At 44.9% G+C, this 15,825-nt stretch overlaps 1 protein-coding gene and 1 non-coding gene across 2 annotated transcripts in view; both read right to left on the reverse strand.

Annotated features, from left to right (window-relative positions):
- Nucleotides 1–9,228, reverse strand: part of HS1BP3 (HCLS1 binding protein 3) — a 51,652-nt gene extending 42,424 nt beyond the window's left edge. Inside the window, exons 1-2 of the mRNA XM_086623500.1 lie at nucleotides 9,188–9,228; nucleotides 4,244–4,409 (exon numbers count right to left, since the gene is read on the reverse strand). Coding sequence (XP_086479626.1) covers nucleotides 4,244–4,409; nucleotides 9,188–9,228 — 207 coding nt within the window. The remainder of the gene's footprint in view (nucleotides 1–4,243; nucleotides 4,410–9,187) is intronic.
- Nucleotides 9,229–9,439: 211 nt separating this feature from the next.
- On the reverse strand, nucleotides 9,440–9,521 carry TRNAS-AGA (transfer RNA serine (anticodon AGA)). The gene has a single exon. It is a non-coding gene; the product is annotated as a tRNA-Ser (tRNA).
- Between the last annotated feature and the right edge of the window lie 6,304 nt (nucleotides 9,522–15,825).

Here is a 15,825-nt window from a genome sequence, read left to right on the forward strand (position 1 = left end):
TCATTTTATGACAGGAAGACAGTTCTATAGCAAATCCTTCCCAAAAATGTGCTGTGCCTGTCAAACACCAGTAGTTATTTGTTCAAAAATAACTTTGAAAATAGCTTTGAAAAAGAATGAACTTGACTAACAAAAATAACTTGTAAAAAAGAAGCAATTAAACTGGGCACAGACAGAAAGAGAAGGCACTACAGGCTGGGTGGATTTTTAATAAGGCTGGGAAGAGAGAAGTTAATTGCTAAAACAGGTAAGGCGTGGCTAGAAGAAATGCATTTAAGATAAACAAAGCCTTTTCTTCTTCTCACAGAAAATGGCAGATCTACAGGCAATAATTAAATATCACCTTTGCAGCAGCACCTCTGATGCAGTACCAAAGATAAAACCAATTTCATTCTTTAAATAGGGCAAGAATATTCTGACCTTTGAAAGAAATGCAGCTGAGTTTTCCTGCAATTACCAAATATAACCTCAAGGTTAAGCAGTTCTACAACTCATTTGCCCTATTTTACAAATGGTATTTTTAAATTAAAAAATTCCTCCAGTTTCCAAGAATTTAGATCTAAAAGTCATCACAGAAGTTAATGTCTTCTTCTGTTACTGCCCCACAAACATTTCAATTAGAAATGCTATGATACTGACTTTGCATAGTCTCATTAAGGCTGGGGAACAGGGAACTCCGGATTGTTTAGACCCCTAGTAAAGGCTAGTAACTCCACAGGTCAGATCTGAAATCTCTTTTTGCTGTTCATCTGGTTTTGGTCATAGACCCTTAACATATCTTGATCCAGTGTGGTCTAAATCCCAGCCCAGAGATCACGGCTAGCTTAGAGGACGCTTCTGCCCTGCTCAACATCTTTCTCCACGGGGTACAGAGAAGCTACTTGAGCAATAAATGCCGCTCAATCACATCGCTGCCTGCAGCTGCTCACAGCCCAACGCACATAAAGCCAGTTCCGCTGCTGCCACCCAGAGCATGAGAGCAGGGAGGGCAGTCACTGCAGCTGGAAGCAGGTGGAAGAACACCTAGACAAGGAAAATCAATTTAGCTAATATTTCAGGGAGAGAAAGAGGGAAAGCAGGAGGAAGAAAAAGAAAGACAAAGGGTCTCAAAACACAGAGCTGGCTCCTGAGGCAGCCAAAATTGAATTAACATAACTAGAATCAATAAAAAACCTACTACGGGCACGCGTCTTCTCTAACCTACCTGTCATCTCAGCACTGTGACATTGGCTCCTTCCTCCAGTCTCTCAAATTTGATAAATTCAACAATAACAAAAATCAGCTCCCTCTCTCATACTGCTCACGCACTTGGGAAGGTAGAACAGGCACACAGTTGTTTCTTTTTCCTCCTTCGCACGTCTCATCTCACTCCCCCTCTCTATACAAATTTGATGTGTTTGACCTGCTGCCCAACATAACCTCATTCTTCTCTGCTGTTCCCCAGTCACCTAGTTCTCTTACACATCACCTGCAAAGTCTCCGGAGAAGGGTCACAGTTCTTGTGTGTGTTGGTACAACATCCAGCAGAACAGGGCACTACACAGACACTACGGGCGCAACTCACCTCACCTGGCAGCCATAGGGTTGGGATTTGCCTCCAGGTTAAGAAAATTGCCTACATGCAAGAGGTGTCTCAGCTCTCATGACAGTCAGATATAGTCACTACATTTTGGCAAGATGTGACTGAAACTCAACTCACCTGAAACCAGGCAGCTACTGGTACCTTGGATGGCCTACAGTATCTCACCTTGCTCTGTTCCAGGACAATGTGCCAACACCTCTATGCCTGGTGTCACATCTGTCAGACCCTATACAGACATCTGGGATAACTTAGGGTTTCTCAAATGCTATCAGCCGTGTAAATTTAGCAAAGTGGATTCCCCAACACTGTAGATGCTCAACTACATTCTTCTCAACAGTACCGCACTGACTGGGATGGGAGCTTAGAAATCCGCAGCAAATGCAGACGTCTAATCAGAGAACAGATTGTTCTGCCTAAAGACAGTCATGTCATGCCATCTGAGATGCTTTGGAGTATACAAAGGCCTTGTGTGGGGCAGGCAAATATCACACAGGACCTATGGGAGACCCACAACCTTCTGAAGGCTAGGTGGAAAACACTAGGGCAGTACAGACAGTGAGTTGTGTGCAATGCAATTGAGCCTTAAGCATTTTAGCCTGGAGTTGAAGCCCACCCTAGCTGTCTAAAACGTAGAATGCTTTCCCTCTAACATCAAAGAAGAGAGGCATTTCAAGAGGATGAGTCACCTCATTCCCCTTCTACTCATTGACCTCAAAAGCATGGACAGACTCAGATTAAAATATCCAAGTTACAGAGAGATAAGTTAGGACAGGTCAGTCCCTCTGTTCCTTCCAGTAATACATACAGAAAAGACTCATCAGAATGAATCGATGCAAAGCATCCATCCTTGAACCTCCTAGCTCAGGGTTTTAAATTACTCTCATACACCAAACTATACAATATATCAGACTTAGTCAGCTGAAGAAAATGTATCTGATGAGATAAACGTTATTCCCCTCCGACTACACCAGTTTTCTTCTTCATGAAGAATGAAATGTCAGGAGGTCTGACCAGAGAGGAAATCAGAAAGGTTCATTTCACTTGAGAAAAGCAACTAAGTATTGAAAATCCTCCTACAGAGAGCAAACATGGGAACGGACAATCTCAACGAGCAGGGAGGCCACAGTAGGAAGCCTGTTTCTCCTTTTTATAGACAAGCTGATTTAATCTACTTTTTCTTAAGTGAAGCAAAATGTTAGCTGACAATAGTTCAGCTTAACACCTCGGGTTTAGTCAGGTTCTTTCTTGCACAGAGCTGCACGGAAATATTACATAATATAAGCAGGCATTGCTGCAGAAAAAGCTATTCCACATCCCCTTCTTTTATATGCCCATGTCCAGCCCTTCCCCTGTCCTAAAACAAATTTTAATGGGGCTGTGCAACTCCCAGGCTCAAGAAACAGACGTAAATTAGTACTAAATAAAATCCCCCAAATACCCATTTTTAGGACCAGTTCCTCAGCTGACATTACAGAATAGCCACATGACACTGGAACACAGAAGGAAGCACTGCAGGAGTGAGAACAAGCGGTCAGGGACGAGGAGGGAGAACAGAACAGACCCTTATGCCAGCGTTGCTGCTTTTACCATGAAGTTATATATAGCACAAGGAGTGCAATAAATGTATGAAATTTCCTCACTATGCACCTCTTCACAACACTGGCAGATGTGGCTTTATCTGCAAATCAGGACTGTGTAAATATCCATTTATCAGCTATCTGCTACGGAGTGTGAGTTACACTAGAGCTAATGGTCTACCAGGTAACCACGCACTCATATCACTCTGACATTATAGTTATCCCCAAAACATCTGAAGAGAGCAGATGTTCACAGCATGCAACAAGGTGCCTTCCCTTAGAGTCTCGTTATAGTTAATGGACAGAGAAACGCACTTCTTGGGAGTGGTTCAGCAGACAGCTAAAGCAAATCAAACTAAACGTACCCTAAAAGCATTTTTTTCAATCAACTCAACAGCCATTCCCAGGTGAGACAGCTCAAGTGGACGTGCACACGCTATAAATGACTTAAAACAGGTGAGGTCCCTTCCAATCCCTAATCTTCTGTGATTCTGTGAAATGAATCTCATGTGCTATGTTTTCAAACCTTTACTCCGCAAGTATCATGAAAAAGACAATCCAACTCAATAATGTTTTATATGAACACTTCCTTGTAAAACTCTCTTACCCAGGATTTTAAAAACCATGTCAAGGCTAATAGACCAAGGCTAACAGGTCAAGGCCAACCTACCGCAAGGTTAATTCCTCTTACTGCCACACATGGTTCTCCCTCCATTCAAGTAAATTACTGTATATTTATTTCATGTTTATGTACCAAATCCCAATGCCACTACATATATAAGAGAAACTAATTTTGTAGCAGGACTTATAGAAAGCTTAATTGGTTTCTATTTGTTGACCCATAATGCAAAATGCCTTAAAGGCAATGATAAACAGTCATTGTTGCTTTGAGTTCCTGGAATAAAAAGTTCAATTAATATATGTATAATACTCCTATTGCAGAAACGGTACAGACTTTGTTAGGTAGTACCAAGGACCTCCACCAGGGGAGGCTGTGATGATAAAGTATCTGCTACATCAGGACCAAAATAATCAAAGCTGATTAAGAAAGTGATCACTAACACAGCACTGATTAAATATTTACCATAAATTGAACTACATCTTCAGGCTTGTGCTTTGCTGATTTGAAGGCAGCCAGTCGAGTAACAACGACAATGTGATACTCTACATGGCCAGACATCATCTTCCCACGGATTTCCTGGTATTCCGGCACTGACAAATCCAGTCCCGTGTGCGTATTCTGAATTTGCCTAGGGAAAAAAATACATGCAAAGTTCAGGCAGTGACACAAAGACTTTTAACTGACCATCTCCGAGGATCCAGATCAAAGCTCAAGAAAGTCAGTGCAAAGACTCCCATTTCATCAGGACACAAGACAGACCCTACCCCAACACTGTTCCTACTCTGCAACAATACAAACTTGGACACTGCCTGCTTCCTATATTGTACCCCAAAGAACCTGCCACTGGCCACTGCAGATAAAATGCCAGGAACACAGCATTTCTGGGAATAGAAGATGGGGATTCATTCAAAACCAGACTTCACTCACAGGAGTTGAAGGTGCTGTCCTACCCAGCAGGGCAGATGAGACGATCCACGATCTCTCATCACGGCTTCTTTTGAAGCAAAGGTCTGTTTACTACAATTCACACCAAGCCCTATCCATCTCTCCTTTGTCTTAGGACAACCCCAGGAATGGCAGAGACAATAGCTGAAACAGACCACGAAAGGAAGAAGGAGATTGCTTGAGTGCAAGGACAACATGAGCTTTGTAAGAGCCAACCAGGGAACTAGATCAAAGCCTGAAACACAAAAAGAAGCTGCTGGAGCAGACTGCTGGGCCAATCACACATTCCATCTGTGAAGGTCCTTGAGGAAAATTAGACAAACACCTCTCAGGATTGAGCAAGTTAAAGGAGCACATGACCTCTTTCAGCTGCCTTCTGGTCTTGACTGTCTGACTGCCAGTCTTGTTGTCAAATAGCAGAAAGGGTACACTAGCTAAAGTATCTCAGCTTTCTCACAGAAAACCCACTGGAAACAAAACCACTTGTCCTTTCATAACCAGTTAAAGTAGACAGAGAATCACAATGTTAACCTGTGAGAGCTGCCAACAGTCAGAACCACCCACGGCTCCTCTGGGAGGAAAATGCAACAAGGGTGCAGCTGCTGCAGTTTACTCAACGCATTTTCTTCTCCTGGCAGCTTCAGATCCACTGGACCATGGTGGCAACACCTTCCTCTGGATTCCCACCCAAGGAAATTTTTTATGACATTTTTGCAAGAGGAATGCCAGGATCATATTATAGTGCTCAAGCACCAACAGGAACATTGAGCGGCTTCTGTTGGGGCACAAGAGAACAGCACATGTAATGAAATAAACAGTTGGTTTCAATAGACTGGAAATCAAAACTGATCAGAGATCCTTTCCCTAAAGTTACCTCCATGCCAAGCCACAGCACACTTACTACTGCTGTCAATGGAACCAAATACTCTGCCAGAAGCAGAAGGAGGTTTATCATCCAAAGCATTGAACACTCTCTGAACACACTTCCAAGTATGTCCTTCCTATGTGTGAAAGTTTTTCAATGAAATCAGAAGGGAGTTTAAAAAAAAATAAATTCTTTTCATTAAATATTTATTCTGCTTTTTATGTTTTTAACCTTAGCCATATGAGGAATGTCAAATCTCATCTGCCCTGGACTTCCTGTGGATTGCAGAGGTGTCTTGTGGAATTCTTGCCTCTTTCTTTAGGAAGTTTAGATTTATTAACACGGGTGCCCTTCACCTAATGGCGTATGAACTTAAAATACACTTTAAAGAGGTTTAAACAATCCAGATTCAAATAAAGTTTCAAAAGACTTCTCTCATCATTTCAAAACTTGACGAGTTCTTTTGAAACTTGAGTTTTCCCAAGACAGCAATCTCTGAATCTCCAACACAAAACTGAACAAAAAGCTTTTTAAATAGAGTATCTTGAGAGTTCTCTATAAATCAGACAGCAACAAACAAGGGAACAGGCCCAATTTTGTACCAAATCCTCTTTGCAAGCCACGTTTAAAACATTAAGGTTTTAACAACAGCTCTACCGTTGCCAAGATTTTATATCAGGCACCTAAACACCACTCTGTTTGCTCCAATTCTGGTCTCATTTTATGCCAGCCAAGGACTTGACTTTACACTAACAGACAAAATTTTGTTCTCAGTTACACACTGTCAGGCTGTAAACACAGAATCAATAGTGCTTACATAGGTGCCTGGCTTTCACACAGCCTTCTGTCAAACCCATAAGTCATTATCTGGAGCGTTGTCTCCTTCAGTGGCAGCCAAAATGCTGACTCAAAGGACACCTGCCAGTAAAATCAGCCAGATCTGGGGTTTTTAGAATATACTTGCAGCAGAGGAAATGCCCTCCAGATGTGTAGTCACTCAAAAGTTGTGACTGCAGCTACGACAGCAAAAAGGTCTGTCGGTTGGTACTCAGGAGTAACTGAATTCTAACACAACCACAGAGTATAAATGACAAATTAACCTGCTTTTCACCTTTCATGTAAATAAAAGGAAAAAAACATCTGTAAACCATCCTTCCTGAATGGCCTTATTTAGCTTAAAACACCAACCACGTACAGATGTTCTGAGATGACACAACGATGACTTCACTGTTAAGAGTTGCTGCATCAAAGAGTTCTAAAAATGTCATGAAGTTAATAAGTACCTTATCTACACCCAGGGTTTTTCTTCTAAAGCTGTTAAAAGTCTCAGCTAAAATGACTGTAATGGAGAGTGATTAGAGGTAGAGGGAACAGCTACATTTTTGTTTGTTTGCTTTAGGCCTCGTGATCACTTTCATTATCATCTCTTACAGGAAATCTACCACTATTATCTCTTCCAGAGCAACAGGATTGTGTGGGTTTTTTTAAATATAAAAATGATTTCAAACGAACAGAAGTCAGCAGGGAGGCTGCAACGGTTAGAGCGTAATATCCAAAGTGCACACTAGCTCTTGTAACCCCTCAGTTTCAAAATAAGCAGCGCCAGCGTTTTCTTCAGTCGATACTGTTACTGTTGTTATTGAAATGGAAGCAGCATTTATAAATCCCAAGACAGAATACAGTTTCATTGCATTTTTCACCTCAAACACAATTACTTTTACGCTAGTAGCTTTAAAAAAGAAGCAAAAGGAGGAAGCTGGATGTTTAAATTGGACACAGAGGTTTATTGCTTCTACTCCTTCTTTAAATGCAGCTTGTGCATCTCTAAGTTAGGCTTTTGTCAACAATACAGACGGTTCAGGGGAGACTTGGGCACACAGTTAACTTTCCTCACATGAATTGCTTCACCTGAATATAAGACCACTCGTACCAGTAACACTGGGCTTGCACAATCAGATCATGCGGGATCGGCACAGGACAGAGGAAGGGGAGACTATATAAAGGTCTGCTGAACAGAGCAGTTTCCATAGGTCACAGATGAGCCACCATTTTTCATTCCTATCTTTTGACGTGCGCATAATGTAGAGGCTTTGTATTTTAATTAATCTGCTTTCTGTGCTGAAAGGCTAAGAAAGGTGGGAGAGAAGGGAAAGTAGCCACGGCAAGCAAGAAAGTGGATGCAAGCGCTGTGACCAGAGAAACTTTATTCCAGCGTGTCAGGAGACCGGACTCTGCACTTTCTGCCTTGACTAAGCAGCCCAATCAGCAGCACTCAGCTCCAGCAACCTCTGCCCAGAAGCGACCAAACTGTGACGACCCAGGTCACAGTAAAAGGAAAAAAAAACTTGTGTGATCAGTTTATTCATTAAGTGAAGGCAAAATATCAGTCACAAATTAGCCAGCAAACATTTTTATTTCTCTGTATAGTCTAACTACAAGTATACAGATTATTATTTGCCTACATGACCAGAGCAACTAGGAATCGTATTCCCAAACCAAAACCAGTATGTATAGAGTGAAAAAGGTCACAACTACACAGCTGTCCTATCTCACAAGCTAGAAAATACATTCATTTGCTAAAGCCTTAATCCCACATATACATATATATCCAATATTGTCACCGAAAGCATTCCAGTATCAGCAGAACAATTTCCAAGAGGTAAAGTCTATTGACTGTGAAACAGATCCAGGTGTTCAGATTTCCATTTCCAAGCCTAAAACTTCATATAAAGTGAGTACTACAAAACAGGTACGCGATTTAAGTCAGATACGTCTGTAGGTTCAAGGCCACTGTTCCAAAGGAAGTCAGGCCCTGATATAGCCAAGTGTTTAAGGATTAAAATAATGGCTTTGAAGTTAATGTGACTGAAGTAGTTTCTACTTATGTCTTAGGAGGTAGGTGCGAGTCAAGACCTCGCTGAATCAACACCTGTGTTTCTCACGTCACATCTGACAGGGAGCTGCTTCCATGTGGTCTCAAATATCTCACGGGGGTAAAAAAAAAAAAAAAGAGAACAACATCTCTTGTCATTTCTCTATAAAGATTGCCACAAGCATTTCTTCTTGAGGGTCCCTTTGCCACATGTAGGAAAACTCAGGTTTTAAATGTCTAATGCAACTGAAACCACCTAGGGAATGATTTCCAGAAAGCGGGAAAACAGACTAAACCTATTCCACCCACCTTTGGCCTGACCTCCCGCCAGACGGGCTCCCCGCGGCCCGGTGGGCACGGGGGACGGGGCGCAGCCCATGGCGGCAGGGAACGCGGGTCAGGCGCAGGCAACGGCGCTGTGTCCCGGCTGAGAAATGCCGGAAAACTCGAGGAACCGCACAGCGCCGAAGTGTCCTGGGGGCAAACCCACGCACCGACAACCCGCAGCCCACCTCGGCCTCCCCTCCGCGCCCGCCCCGGGGCCCCCGTGAGGCGCCGCCCGCCGCGCCCCGTCCCGTCCCTTCCCCGGGCGGTGCCCGCGGCCGGCGGGGAGGGCTGCGCGAAAGGAAGGCCGCGGCGGGCGGCTCCGCGGCGGCAGCACCCGTCGCGGCTGGCGAAGCTGAGGCGGGCGGCGGGGTCGCTGCTCGCCGCTCCTCCCCGGTACCTGGTGGTGACCAGCACGGCGGGCGCCGGGCTGTGCTGCATGGCGCGGGGAAGCGGCGCCGCTCCGGATGAGCGCCGGCCCGGGCGGACAGGCCACGTCCGGCTGTCACGGGGTCCCGCCTCCCTTCCCTCGGGCCGGCAGCGGCCGCCCTGCCGGATGTTGGCCGCCGGGCGGCTTCGGTGCAAAACGATCGCTGGGAAGAGCGGGAGAAGGAAAACGTTCCGGGCCGTAGGGAAAAGGGGAAGACTGGGCCGTAGTCGGCAGGATTCGAACCTGCGCGGGGAGACCCCAATGGATTTCTAGTCCATCGCCTTAACCACTCGGCCACGACTACACCGACGGGCGAAGAACTTGGCACGGAAGCTCCACTAAGTCACCCTCCGCCACCCTCCGCGCTCCTTCTTTTTACACTACGGGACCAAAACATTTCCCCGGTGACACCCGTGTGCCCTCCTCCTACGCGGAAACAGCTCGCACGCCTTAAAATGACCCGCACGATGCTGCTCGAGAGCGTCAGCTTGAATAAAAACCGCCCCGGTGCTGGGTGCCGCTGCCGGGGCAATGCGCGCAGCCGGCGCAGGGTCCTGCAGACCCACACGACCCCGGCCACAAAGTTCCTCAGAGGCGCTCTTTGCTCCAGCCTTTTATTTTGGGAAGAAAGCAGCAGGCAGCTGTTCCCCTGTTGTCCCTCACCGGCACCCACAGCCGGCCTGGGGAGCCCAGCTTTGTTTTCACACTTCTGGGTGCACCTGGGTGCCTTTTTTTTTTTTTTTTTGCTCGGTGCTTCTCTGCACGGGTGTGCGGAGCTTCTTTCGGGAAGCACCGAGCAAAAAAAAAAAAAAGCTTGGCACCAGGCACAGCTTTCTGCTGTCTGCTGCTCGCACTTCAGTATGACAGCGCAAAACTAAGGAGATGCTTGTTTTAGAAAAGCAAGAGAAACCAGTCTCTGCTGCTGCATCAGTGCAGCCACCTCCAGAACAGGCTCTGCACCCCAAGTGGGTACGCAGTGGGGTCCAGGGGTGCAGCTGGAGAGGAACAGCTCCTAAAAGAGGACCTGGTGGGTGGGCTAGGGCTTTTTTGTATCGGAAAGAAACAGCTAGAGGAGTTGGGGATGTGATGGAAGTCTGTAAAAGTCAAGAGAGATGCAAAGATGACAGGTACAGAACAATCTTTTTCTGCTTCTGGTGAAACGACAAGTCTGGAGCATGAAACTCAGGAGTCAAAACAAACAAAAAAGGGAGACTTCGTAAGTGGAGTTCCTTCCTAAATCCCACTTGTTTTCTCTCCCTGGCTATTGCCACTGGAAACCTTTTGTTAAGCAGGGTGTAAATACCACCACATGGCTGCAGCCTTCCTTGCACAGGAATCACAGTCCCCAGAAGAGCTGCAAGCCACTGGAAAATGCTTTTGAAATGTGAATCGTTCTCATGTGGCTTCTGAAGGGTTAAAAAGCTCTGGGCTGAAGTTTCTGGAAGCGTAAGTATATCCTAAATAGTTATATGTCTAAATGAATTACTTCTCTAATGGCATTTTTATACCCAGTTGGCTTCCTGGATAATCCAATTTATTCAGATAGTAACAAGGAGTAAGCAGCTGGCAGTTTGCCACCTGAGACAGCAAAAATAGAGCAGGACCCGAGCCCCGAGTCCCCACTGAGGTGGTGCTTGTCGCACTTGCTGAACAGCGTCCATCCAAACATCGCAAGCGCCTGTGAAGATCCTTCAAAAACTGAGGCTTTTCTCCCCAAACAGAAGTGTCTGTTTGGCCCCAGTATGCTGCTGGGCTCTGTCTTTGACCTGGAATGGTTGTGTGCACCCTGTCGTTATGCACATGAAGAAGTCCAAGCACTACCTATTTATCTGTTTTCTTAGCAAGTCTCATCATATGTGGCATGTTTTTAACTCCACAGCCCGTATCATCAAAAACATCATGTTGTTGGAAAATAAAACAAATGCCTCGGTGTTGCCAACCTCTGAAGTTGTGGCAAGATTCAGAAGACTTATCTGTGAGGTTAGAGTAGGATTTTTCATCAGGTGAGTACTGTGCAGAGTGCATTTCTGAGTGTATCTCAGCATAAAAAGTGGACAAAAATCAAACCTGACAGAAGTAAACTGTAATATGTCGATGGAACTGTCTGCTGGAGCTAAATCTTGCCTTTTTCAGAAGTGACTTCCCAGAATATTTGGACTTTGATTCCCGTGTTGCTTTGGATGCTACATATAAAATTTCTTCAGTTGGATTGAAGAATTTTTTTTTTTTTTTTTTTTTTTTTTTTTTTTTTTTTTTCAGAAAAGAGCACATCGATGAGCTTTGGCCAGACACTGCACTCAGGCCATCAGGCACAGAGACACTGATTGTCAGCGTAGCTGATCATCAATTGGAGATGCTATGGGAGAGCGTGCAGCAAATCTGAGAACCCACACCAACACCAGTGTAACATCACTAACAAAGTTATGATTTCCTACTAATATCTGGGTTACCCTCAGCTGCTCATTTCAACCTCATAGGTCTCCCTTGCCTCAGTTCAGCTGTGTGTGAGCAAAGCAAAGAGGCAGAAACTCTCTGAAGTTTCAGGGCTCTTTTCTTTGGGACTGCTGACTTTTTTCCTGTCTCTTAACTCTCCAGTGTTGACAGTTTTAGTAGTTTGGTTGGTTTATATTTATGCATTGGGGGTTTTTTTCTTCCTTTCTGGACCTTCAACAAACTGAATCAACATACTCATGCAGTCAGTATTCAGTAGCTTAAATTAATAAATTAATTAATTCAATAGCTTAATTAGCAGCATCTCTGTAATAAAACTATTACTGAATTTGCATAGAATAACTGCCCATATACAATCCCACATCTTTTACTACAGGTATGTGTGGTACTTTGTTAGTGGTTTCTGACTAGATAAAGCACGGTCAAAGATGACTGCTCCAGGTGGAAGAAGACACTCAAAAAACAGACGGCCAGTCTGATTCAGTCAAAGGCCTCTAAAAAGTGAAGAATAATGAATGAGAGACAAGTAATTAAGCTCGGTAGGTGGTTGAAGGGTCTTAATTTGTGTTCAAGATGTCTGAGCATTGTGCAGTGTTGTCCATATTGTTGTCCATGTTGTTGTCCATACAAGAAGAGCTCTTGCTGACAGACAGTATCATCTTGAAAACCTAAAATAGTAGCTCCCACTACACAGGGGTAACCTGGAGGAGCCAGGTTTTAAGCAAAGAAATTAAGGAGAGATAAATAAAGCTTCTATAGCTGGTGTAGCTGTTTCATGAGGCAAGTGGCTGTTTCAGTTTTCACTGTCATCAAAAACCTTTTAGTTGGCATTATTTCACAGAAATAAAAGGAAAATGTGATGAGCTGTTCTCAGAACTCAAAACTCAGACACCTGATGTAGGTAAATTCCAACTGCAATACAGTGTCCTTAAAAATGTCATGATCTTGGGACACCTTTTGAACATTTGGGTTCAGTAATACGGTTCTGCTGATCCAGGAGTACCCACTACGTAACGACCTGATGGCCTGTGTCCAAAGCTGACTTCCATGGGATAAAAACCTTCTTGTCACCCTGAAATAGGTTATGTTTCCACTATATCTAGTGGGTTATCAGTTTGTGCTATGAAACAAGAACTATCTTCTTCCCTCAGAGCAGCTATGTCCAGCACTGACAGGACTCTCAGAGCAAAGGGCTCCTGGAGGCTCAGCAGTGGTTGGTAAATGAGTCAATATCGTCATTTCTCCCCACCTCTTCATGAAGTCCCTTTCATGACCAAAAATTGTTTCTACTCTCCTTCCACAATACGTCTGCTCTTCTACCTGCTGACTGCACACACAGGAGCAGGTCCTGCAGGTGTTTCCTTCAACACAAGAAGCGCTGAGAGACCATGTGATAGTGAAGGGCTTGGGACGTTACCCTGTGCTCCATGCCTGATCAAAGGCATCCAACGAGGGGTGCATCCCCCATGACCCTGCACCACTCTGCATCAAAATTCTGCCCTGCAGGGTCACAGATCAAGAAGACCCTGCTTTGAGCCACCCTCCAAAATGCTGCTCCCAGGCACTCAGCACAGCCCCATGGTGTGTAGATATTACAGACCCAATGCCTCAGACACCCAGGTGAGGGTGACTTCAGCTCAGGGTGGGTATCAGTGATGTCTTCCTCTGGACTAATTTTTCTGTCCACTAGAGAGCACTCAAACACAACCTATAGATGAGGGACAGGTTGCCGGTGCTAGTTCCGATCCCCAGCTGTGTCTCACCCTTTGTCCAGCACCTGTCCAGCTCCTGTCCAGCACCGATTTCTTGCACAATCAATCCCCCTGACTCCAAACTAACTCTCCGCTCAGGCTCAAAGCCTAACTCTGAGACCAGTTACACTGGGATTTTATACAGAGCCGAAGCCAGTCGGTGATATGACCACATTTGCAGTTAGGGCTGATGTTTGTATTTACTTTTTATACACAGTTTTACGCCCAATAGCCAAACTAAAAGCCTTGCTCTGACTCATAAGCCAGAGCAGTTTTCTCAGCCACTTGCCTCAATATGAAGAGGGTTAGGGGGGACCAAGTTGGAGTGGGGTGAAACAGGGGAAAAGACAGAAATGCTGAAGGTTAGCAATCAGCAGTGGGTTCTCCATGATCTCTTTCTGTACTCACACAGGGCTTTTCTGCCAGAGAATAGTTCATTCTCCATCCACTGGCCTAGGGCAGGACAGGCAAGAGGATACAGAGAGAAATGATGGAGATGCAGCAACCGTCCTCCTCCCCAGTGCTCAGAAAGGGGCACAAACACGTTTGGTGTCCCTTGCCAGACATGACTCAAAAGGTATCCCCTTGGTCTTTGCAGTGGCGACCTAAAAAAACATGTGAACGAGATTTTTGCAATGACTTGGGCATGCTCAGATGGTTCGGGGGCTGGCAGGCAGCTGCAGAGCGCATAGTCTGACACCTGTGAGACAGTCAGGTCCTCTGTAGAGCTTATAGTCCGATACCTGTGAGATAACTGACAACCAGGTCCTAGCCTCCTCGGGGTACAGCTTGGTGCCAAATTGGGGACCTGTTTGGTGAGCAAGCAATGGGAAACACCAGTGACAAGGAGTGCACTGGAGGGCAGCTGTAGCAGAGAGCCCAGACCCGAGAGGTGAAGGGGATGATCCTTCCCTGTCCCTTCAGCTCTGGCTGCGACATATGAAAAGCAGATTTGCACCAGGTAGCCTTTTGCCACTGGAGGACTGCCCACCAGCCATCTTCTGCAGGCCCCGAGTTCCCACAAAGAGTTAGAGTGAGGAAGAAAAGCCTCCCAAAGCCTGTTAAAATACTGAGTGATTTGTGGCTGGGGTCTGTTCATTCAGATTACAGCCCTGCACTTTAATCCCACTCTGGTCCCCGTGAGGGCATGAGGGAATGGAAGGTCTCCATCAGGGCCAAAGTGTGACCCCATGAACTCGTCCCAGGTCACGTCCGTCTCCTGGCCACCAAGCAGGGACCAGCTCTCCCAGCACTGCTTCCCTGCCTGAGTTTGATTCTTGGCAGCCCGTGGATTGGCTTTTCATCTCCCCCAAAACAGCAGGTGAAGAACAGTGAGTTTAGAAGCCAAGAGGGAATAGTCCACCAATTTTTTAAGCCCTGGCAGAGGACTCTGCCTGTAATCATGGCAGAATGAGAAGAAATCAAAGCCCTGTTTAGGGCATAGTAAATAAAATAGGTGGAAAAAAAGCAAGCGCAACAAACCAAAAGAAATTGGCTATGAAAACACGGTTCAAAACCTGAACAATAAATTTTTTTGCAGCCTTGATTCATATTGGGAGAAATACAATATTATTTAATTACTGAAAAAGGCTGCACTAGAGTAATGAGATTTCAGTGAGATGACCAGTCACTTTATCAGTCCTACCCCTGTTTGTTTTCAGATGACAATTACAGAACCCAGATGTGAACCCTTAGGAGATTTGGTATTAGGACTGGGCTTCTCTGTGAGTTTCAAAGGGAGTGAAAATGGTAGATTTAAGGTTTGCTCTGTTATATGATGTAGTGAGGTTCTTGATAGCCTGTCAAGGCAGCCTTTTAATCGACACATCTCCTAAACTCTGGATAGATTTATTCTGGGGAGAAGGGAGGAGAGTTATGTAGCTGTTCTTCGTTATGCCTCATGCTTCCCTCTCCCCCTGCTTTAAACAGTTAACCTGCAATATGATGATTCACATGTCAGGAATAATCTAGTAGAAATCATAGGTAACCCCTGATGAAAGATGAATCTAGCTCTTGATTTGCTGCAGCCGTGGAATTAAAATCCCACCTCTTGTAAGTTTGCGTGTCCTAGTTAAATCATGGATAAATTTCATGGTAGCCAGTGAGGAAGAAAAGATGAGATTTCCTCGTTTTCCCGAGTTTAATAAAACTGAGCCTTAAAATACAGAGAATTGTCTGTCTTATTAAAAAATCACATCTACAGTAGATAGATACAGTAGACTTGTGGGGTTTTTTTTTGTTCTAAAGAAAGGACAGTTTTGGAGTAGTTGACTATTTAGATAGGTACAATGAAAAGAGTATTTCCCCAGATAAAGGAAAGGTGAGGGAACAGTCAGTAATTGCACAAGTTTGCATGTAGATTCCCAAACATGTTGCCAAGTTTTTCAAGTACATCTTCACCACACG

This window comes from Tauraco erythrolophus, chromosome 2 (assembly GCF_009769465.1).
Source record: "Tauraco erythrolophus isolate bTauEry1 chromosome 2, bTauEry1.pri, whole genome shotgun sequence".
NCBI classification, from domain to species: Eukaryota; Metazoa; Chordata; class Aves; order Musophagiformes; family Musophagidae; genus Tauraco; species Tauraco erythrolophus.